This window comes from Pteropus vampyrus, unplaced genomic scaffold, assembly GCF_000151845.1.
Source record: "Pteropus vampyrus isolate Shadow unplaced genomic scaffold, Pvam_2.0 Scaffold54, whole genome shotgun sequence".
Lineage (NCBI taxonomy): Eukaryota > Metazoa > Chordata > Mammalia > Chiroptera > Pteropodidae > Pteropus > Pteropus vampyrus.
Window position 1 is genome coordinate 144737 of NW_011888835.1, and position 9138 is coordinate 153874.

At 34.0% G+C, this 9138-nt stretch overlaps 1 protein-coding gene across 1 annotated transcript in view; it reads left to right on the forward strand.

The window, feature by feature from the left end:
* Positions 1-6126, forward strand: part of EBAG9 (estrogen receptor binding site associated, antigen, 9) — a 21713-nt gene extending 15587 nt beyond the window's left edge. The window contains exons 6-7 of the mRNA XM_011360359.2: positions 1143-1234; positions 4371-6126. Coding sequence (XP_011358661.1) covers positions 1143-1234; positions 4371-4491 — 213 coding nt within the window. The 3' untranslated portion in view covers positions 4492-6126. The remainder of the gene's footprint in view (positions 1-1142; positions 1235-4370) is intronic.
* The last annotated feature ends 3012 nt before the right edge of the window (positions 6127-9138 follow it).

The window sequence follows — 9138 nt, forward strand, 5'->3', positions numbered from 1 at the left end:
TAACTTAATAACATAAAGAAAAGTTTGATCTTATTAGTTCTCAAACAAATTCAAAGTAAAATAACAAGACACTATTTTTAAATCTTAACAAATTAGCAAAAATCGAAAAGAAGGCTATTACCAACATTGACAAAAGTACAAGGAAACAAGACTTCCTTCCACCTGCTTGCTGGAAGAAAAGTTGGTACAGCTTTTCAAGACAGTCATTTGTATTTTGTTTCAGTGGCTTTAAAAATGCTTCTTTTCTTTGATTTAGCAATTCTACTCTTTAGACATTTATATTAAAGAGATAATTAGAAATAATTTAAGTTTTTAACAGGATGGTACTACATTTATGATTAAGAGGAGAAAATTCAACATATTTTATTTTTTGTGTTAAGTGCTCAAAAGAATATAATCTATTCCGATTGGTGCCAGTTATTTTATTCACATATTCACTTCCATACCTAAACATTCCAGAATGAGCACTTTCATTGGTTTGTAGAAGAAAAAAAGTGAACTTTTAGAGGTCTGGCATGGGGAATGTAGTGGCCAGCCCTATGGTATCAGGTAAGCAGAACAGGCAAAAGCGGCACAATATAGAAGAAATACTTTGACAAAGATTAAGTTTTGCTTGATTTGTCATTTTTGCCTGGGACCCAGATAGTAAGTGCCACTGAAAATCTACAAATGACTTATGCTGAAATGAAGATGGCTGTGCTAGTTGGGAAACCTCAGCCCTTCCAGTTCATCTCCCAGCAACGTAGTCAGTCAAGTGTCTTTCTCCCACCCTACCTCTTCCTAGTCCTGGGAAGAGAGAGAAACAAAAAGAAGAAATGTTCCATTCTTGTCCAATTCAAACCAAAGTAGGCAAAAAAAGAGAAGTTGATATAAAAGGAGTGTTCTATAAAACATAAAATTGGAAGAAAGCTGGACTTGCCCAGAATGGTTGAATACTGAAAGTCATGCAGGAAACCCCTCAGTTCCAGGCACACCAGGGGCCAAATCATTTAGGCCTTGTATAGGACACGGTGAGAAAGTGGAGAAGAGACAAGGGAGTGACAAGGTCTGAGTTACGTTTTAAAAGATACTCTTTTTGACTGCTGAGTGGAGAAAGGATGGCTCTTTACTATTGTGATTTTTTTTTTTTTTTTTAATTGTAGCCTGAATTAGGTGACTTAGATACCTGGCAGGAAAATACCAATGCGTGGGAAGAAGAAGAAGATGCGGCCTGGCAAGCAGAAGAAGTTCTGAGGTATTTGAATGATACACAGCAACCTGAGTAGAAGAGCTAGATTTGTTTGTGTTGCATTTAAGGTCAAGAAAGCTTGTTCTGCCAGTGTTGTTTTTTTTCTTCTTCCTCATTTGAACCTTAGATAATTAGGATTTTTTTTTTTTTGGTATTTCAGACTACATGTACTATTTTATATGATTAAAACCTCATAGAAACCAAGAATGTAAAGCATTATAGAAACAAAAGAATAGTAACTTATTAATGGCAAATGAGATCTTTTACATATATATACCATTTTGCGCTATATGCTTTATACTTCATTCCCTGCAAAATGTACTTATCTCTTGAAATGTCTTTCTATGAAATGTGAGCCACCACTATGTATTCCTCTAGGTCAGAAATTATATCTTTATTTTTGTTGCCCCATGGTCTAGCATAGTGCCCAGCCCTGCAAATTTGAGTGAAAATAACTTACAGAGCATTCTACATTTGTGCATGCATCTTAGTCGATGTACTTGAAAGCCCTGTTGAGGTAGTAACATAAGTCAGGTTCGACCCATTCTACAGAAAAAATATTATTCTGGAAGTTTTCTAGTTTGTTTTTGGTATGTTTTTATTTTTTTTTTTCTGAGCAATAAACAATTTTTGCTACTGTTGCATTAAGTCAAATAGTAAAAAGAAGATTTGCCTTAAGAGTTTGTAACTATCATTACCTATTAAAACTCATATTTTGATGTACCTAAATTACTTTTGCATTTTAATTTTTTAATTAAATTTATTGAGATGACATTGGTTAATAAAATGATAGAGGTTTCAAGTGTACAGTTTAATAATACATCATTCTGTATATGGCATTTTGTATTTACTACTCAAAGTCTAATCTCCTTCTGTCATTATATGTTTGATCCCCTTTACCCTTATCTACCTCCCCTTTTTCTCTGGCAACCACTAAATATTTAAAAAAGATTGAGTACTGCCATTTGTAACAACATGAATGAATCTTGAGATAATCATGCTAAGTGAAATAAGTCAGGCAGAGAAAGTTGAAAATCACATATCACTTATATGTGGGATATAAAACTGAAAGCAACAAATGAACAAGACAAAAACTCATTGACTTGCATTTTTAAAGATGAAATCGTAAAATACAATGATACGAGGTGTTTTTATATTTTAAAAGATTGTTTTTATAATAGGAGTAGAAAATGAATTACCATTTATCTGACTTATCTTGCCAAAACAACTGATTTTATTTTTATATTTTTCTTTCCTCTTTATCAATAAAGCATGATTGATTACCTTGAACAACCAGCAGAGGGTGCAGTTAAATTACTGGGAGTGATGGCTGACTTTCTTTTTTGGTCTTGTCCTTCCTGTTTTCAGTATTTTTCTTAAACAAGACGGGGTTATAATATTTTAAAAGTCAGTTTGTAAAGTTGTGATATTTTTAAATATCTAGTTCCTATTTAATCATTATTCACTATAAAAGAAATAATTTAAAAATTCTAAATGGCAACGTTTATGTTGTATAGGTCATTTGAAAAGATAAGTCATCGATTTTATTACTCTATATTTTGATATATCATAGACATTGAAGACTGAGAATTTTAGAACATTTTAGAGATTCTAGTAATGATTTGTGTCATTAACCACAAGGATAAAGGAAAGGGCTGTCCGTCTTGAATCCAGCCATCATAATGATAGCACTATAGAATATACGAGTTCACAAGTATCTGAACATTTACTGTACTTGTTTTCCACCCTATCCTTTTGTACTCTGAACAAAAGAAAACCAAAAACCCAAAGTTAATGTTTTATGTGACAGCTTGGGAGAGGGAGCCTATTAATAACAGACATGCTTCATGCTGCAGATTGCACAAGTAGAACCACACAGACATGGAGCGTCCACATATTGTTACTGCCCCCAGAACACTTAGAATTTTAGAAGTGTATCTATACTCCATATCCTCTTAACTCAGCCCATTGCCCTTGAAAATCCTACCACCGCTATGATCAGTATCGTTAAGGAAGAAGATTTTGGTACTTTAGTAATTCCAGGCATGTATCTGGACAGGGAAAATATGTTTTGTCTGCAGTAATCTCTCAGTTTCCTCTCGCACCAGCAACATTAATTGTCGATGTTTATATTTCAGCTAGTAACCAGGTCAGAGCTTGATTATCTTATTTGTAACCTAGCCAGCCTTTTATAATTCTTTTCCCATCTCCCTTCTTGCCACTGGCATTTTACTTTTTTAATGCAAATTATCAGTTTTGCTTGAAAGTGAGCAGAGTTAGTGAAAAATATTAAAATAGTATGAACTATTCTTTTGAAACTTTAGTTAATTGATGGTGATGGTCAAAATGTTGCCTAAAATAAGTCTCTCTACTTTGGAATTTTGGTCATTCATAACTTCTCATTCCCATTTATAAATATGATTGAGACTTGTACATACATTTCACTCACTATTGTCAGCTTCAATCTGTCCCATATGTAGATAATCCACACTAGATTTTCTGTGAATAAGCTAGTGTTGCCTCTGCCATGCCCAACTGTGACCCACAGCTGCTTTCTTCAGCTTTGCATGCTTCTTATTTTCTCATACCCCAAACCTTCAGATCCGGGGCCAACTTCTCTTCCTCTCCTTTGTCCTATTTCATCTCTCTACTCCCGCTCCCCATACAAATCAGTCAGTAAAGACAGAGAGGTTTAGTGATTCTAGGGGTCAGTTGTGTTAGGGAGGGGCTAGGGAGCAGGTATTTCATAATATGTAATTAGTAAATACCCACCATTTGCCCCTTCATTAGTAGAGCTGGTCAAATGTTAATCCTTCAGTAGATTTCTAGCCTCTAGTTAGGGTCAGGAAATGTGGTCTTATCTTTGTACTTGGTCTTATGACTTTGGGCAAGTCACTTAGCCTTTGTACCTCATTTTACTTATTTGTAAAATAGAAATAATACCTCTGATTTTGCAAGTCATGTTCTAAGGATTGAAAGAAATACTGTTTTGGAAATTTTCAAAGCAGTATATAGAATGAAGATTTTTTACTTACCATAAACCATGGTAAAAAATGCATTGCTGTTTCTTTCTAGAATGTATTTGTCATTTTACCTGTGTGATATTTTTTTAAAGTAAAAATACGAATATGTTTCTTTTCAGGCAGCAGAAGCTAGCGGACAGAGAAAAGAGAGCTGCAGAACAACAAAGAAAGAAAATGGAAAAGGAAGCACAGCGGCTAATGAAGAAGGAACAAAACAAAATTGGTGTGAAACTTTCATAACAAATGTTCTTCACATATACTAGTTCCAGCAGGAGAAATATGAGCTCCACAACCCAAGCAACATTTGTTTGAGTCTAAGAGTATTTTCAGAATAAAAACACAATGCTTGATTTTAGTGCATTCATCGGGCCATTCAGGACGCCAGGATTCTGTCAAAATACCTTGAACTTTTCTGACCGAGACTCAAAAGAACAGAAGAGACTTATGAGACAATATTTTCTTCAATGTGCTCCAATATAAGACAGTCGTTTGCTGTAGAGAAATTATTACGAATAGAATATACCAGTACCTCTTCAAGCTAGAGTTTCTAGCAGAATACATGGGTGTAAATAATTTTATGGTGGGAAAGAACCCTGCTGTCTATAATGCTTTCTTTCCTTCAATGTGCATAATGATAAAATAAATAATTTTAAGTATTCATTTGTTTCCATGATTACCTGACCTGAATCACACAAATTTGCAGGGCTTTAACTTCATTTTTGTTGTCAGAAGCTGGTCTTGGCATACATTTCCTCTAACTTGAACTGTTATTGTTCATGTTCAATGCAACATTAAGGAATTCAGTGATTTTGATTTTCAAGAAGATGACAATGCAATAATTTTATTTATCATAAAGATTATGAACATCATTGTTTTCTTTTGGAGGATTTATAATGTTATAAGTATTTGTAATTTATATTGCATGTATAAACATTGAAAATCAGATAAAATGGCAAATTTATTTTACGTTATTATAACTTGTGAGTTTTAAAAACTAGCATCAGTAGTTTTTCCCTTTCATTGTAGATTCTAAGATGTTACGGTCTCTTTAAGTATCTTACTTCCTCCTCCCCCAAAAGCCATTAATTTACAAGTACAGAAAGCCTTCAGTTGTGATATTTCAAAGATTTTAAATTATTTCTACATCAGTTTTATATATCAGACATAAAGTAGGTTATCTGTGTTAGCTAAGATAACAATATTGATTAAATTATAAACCAAGATAGGAATGATATTTTTATTTTTGAATGTCAACTAGCTCCAAAATGGTTTCAAGGAAGTAAAATGCATACTGTGTTCATAGGGAAAAATGTAGATTTAATAGTTTAAAATCTCATTATTTTTTTTCCACAATTAAAATACATCCAGCCTGATTTTCTATGGCTTTAGAATTTTTAAAGATTTTAACTTTTCTTAAAAATCACCCCAAATTAACATTTTGTGAGTTTTTCAAATGTTATAGCTACTCTACAGGCCAAATATTGCTAACCTATTTGAATTAAAGTGATATTTCACAATAAAACGACAAACTATACAATGAGAGCACCCTAAGTTTAGCTTAAGCTTCCAGAATAAATGTGATTATAGAATCAGTTGAAATTTAACTTTGGTAGAAAGGCTGTTTTTATAGCCCCAAACCACATTTTCAGCTATCATGTTCATTAGAGTTTTTGCCAATAAACTCCCAATTAAATAGAATTAGACCCAAAATTTTAATATGTAAATGTACGTTCTCTTCCCTCATTTGTATTTATTTTTAATTATGAGAATACATGATTTTCTAAATTTAGTCGTGATTTTCATATGTGTGAGATTTTGGTTTTTGTTTGCTTTTTGCTTTTTGTTTATTTGGAAATAAAGACTGGTTAGAAATTATAGTTTGTATGATTAATTAGGAAGAAAGATTTTTCTCATGGATTTTTGCTTTTTTAACTTCTGTTGGCATGTAAACTAAGTTCCTGTATTAAATTGGGTATATTGTCCCAAAAGAAGTCATGGAGTTACATACATATGATAAACATTTCACAATAGCAAACTGGCTCTTTAGTTTCTAAATTTATGGTTTCTGGTTTTGTTTTCTTAATTTTAATTAAGAATTATCAGTTTTAGAAGCTTATTAGAAGTAAAAAAGAAATACAGGCAAGCATAGATAAAGTGAAGTGCTACCCATGATCTGAATTGTGCATTGTATGTACTGAGATAACACGTGATCAGACATGTGAAACTTATTTTGTGTTTTTTATATATACGTTCATGATTTTATTAAGCTTTAGCTAGGGATATCCTCTAGTTGACTCCTGGCTCTTTTTTTACCAGCATGTTTAATTGAGTGGACATTTTAGAACTGACAATTAAAATTTAACATCTAAATTCCTCACTTTTGACATGAACTCACCTCTGGCCATGGCTGTGACTATTCCTGAATGAAGACTGCGACTGGAAAGAGGACGATAGCTACAGAAACTCGCATCCGGATGACGTTTTCAGCAGCACTCCACAAGCTACCACTATAGTATAAATCTAACCATGGTCAATGTTACAAAAAGCCTTAAATTTATCAGTGATGTATTTAATAACGGGGTGGTTTGGGCCAGATATAATTAACACACATTTTGTTTAATCCTACATAGTTCAGCTTTGGGGTGACGTACTGTAATGGTTTTAACCCTCTTTAGCACCTTGTTCAAAGGGAACCTTTCATAAGGTATGAGGCAAATAGAGCAGTTACCAAGGTGAGTGGTTCTGGCTGACGCCAAACAGGGATGGGAATACTCTAGGGCCTGCAGATTGTTCCAGAAGAAAGCTGCTCTGCTCTCTTTCAAGTGAAGTAGAGAGCTGAAGAAGATGGTGGGTCCATGAGGAGCTTATTTTAGTAGCTAATAACTTGTTTTTACTATTTATATAGTTTTATTACTATTTATATATATTTATATAAATTTTTTAAATTTGAATTCCTCTTAATATCAAAGAGAGCTCTTTTTTTGTGTATAATTTACTTTACTTTCCTTAAATACAACCAAGGCTGTTCCAATGTTATTGAATAGCTAGTGACTCCTTTTGTATTCAGCTGCTGTTGGTTGTTTTAACTTTGCTTCCTATCTTTTACCTTCAGTGCCCCTTAGGGCCATTGGCACACTTATTAACCAGAGTGTTTTGAGAGTAGTCAGGTGCTTCTTCACCAGAAGCTCCAATCCTCTAGAAAGACCAGTATTCTGGAAACCCCTCCTTTCTCCACCTCATGCAACATATGGATCCACAAACAGGAGTGTTCACAGAGAATCGTTCCCTTCAGTCTGTGGCCGACCCAAGAAATCTTAGCCTTCCCTTCCAGGGAACCTCCATGGCTATTATTTATGCAGGTACTTTGCCTTTATATCGATCTGAGCATACCAATTTTTAGAGCTGCTCGGAGTTCTCAAAGCTGCTGCAGAGATGGTGTTAGTATTAAATTGCCTGAGTTTGCAAGTGTTTTAAATGGAGATGGTTTTAAGGATTAACAGACTATGTAAGTGTTCAGTATAGTCCCTGGCACACTTATAAACACTCAACAAATAGTTGTTATAAGGCCCTGTACATACTTATGTGATCCCGTACACAGGTGGCAGCCCCGTCCCTGTGGATGGTGGGAGAAGCTAACTGACTTTGGAATAGTAATTTTTACACACCTTAAGTTGAACTGCAAGTTTAATAAAGAATTAACATTTATTATGAGTTCATTGTTGTCTGGAAGTCTTTATATCAATGACTCCTCAAAATCCGGTGAGGTAGACATTATCCCCATTTTACTTATAGGAAAACTAAAGCTTGAAATGGCACTTTGTGTACTAGATTAATGGGAAGGAAAATAGCAAGCACTGAGAGCAAGTTATATTAGTAATCAGCATTGTAGGTGGACTGATTTCTGAGTCCTCTCTTGAAACTATGAGCTGCCAAAGTGAGCCTTTAGAATTCTTTTTCTAGTTCTTTAAGAACTCAATGAAGATGATGGTACAAATTACAGTAGATAATACCCGTTTGTGTTTTCTAAGACTTTATTTAATGAATATGAAGGAAATTAGATTGGTCTTTACTAAATAACAACTGTAGTTGAATGTCAACGCCATGTAATTACATATTGCCAGTTTACTTGGGTCAGGTAATCAAGGCAAAATAAAATGTGGTATATAGTCACCCATTTGTGCAGGCCATTTAGCTCACTTGGTTGGGTCATAATTCTAATGAGGCCAAGGTCACAGGTTTCATGCATGTGCAGACCAGGACTGTAAACGAGGCCTTCCTACCGCACACTGCCGCTGACCTTGTCCAGTTGTCTTAACATGTGTCTTAGGGATCTGATTTGAGAGAGTGATTGGCACAGGGAAAAAAATCATCTCATGCATAGGAAATTCAAAGGACGTGCTCTGAGTCAGTGGTATGTTGAGAGAAATTGTTACGGTTTCTTATTCTTAGGTCAATTTTGGCTCACTATAATAAGTATTCTTTCTGTAATTTGTTTCATTTGTTAAAATATTCAAATCTTAATTTGAATCCTTAATTTATACAGCATTGCACTTTCCAAATCTGTTGACTCTTTCTGAAGAAAACGAGTGTGTTTATTTTACAGAGAAAAATATAACATCATTATTAGATATATTGGTCTCTGGAATAAATTTTTAAAAAAATTTCAACTTCATATTTTTTTGTCATGGTAAGTGAAATAAGATGTGCATAAGACTATAGATATATTTCACTTGTCTCATTTACATTTAAAGTACACAGTGCTTTTTAGTCATTTTTGAAGCTCTGTGGCTCATTGGAACCTAATTGCCTTTCTATCTTGATTAGAAGGAAGCAGTACATCACCCATGTACTACCTGCGGAGTCATTTAAAAAATGTTTCCATGTACT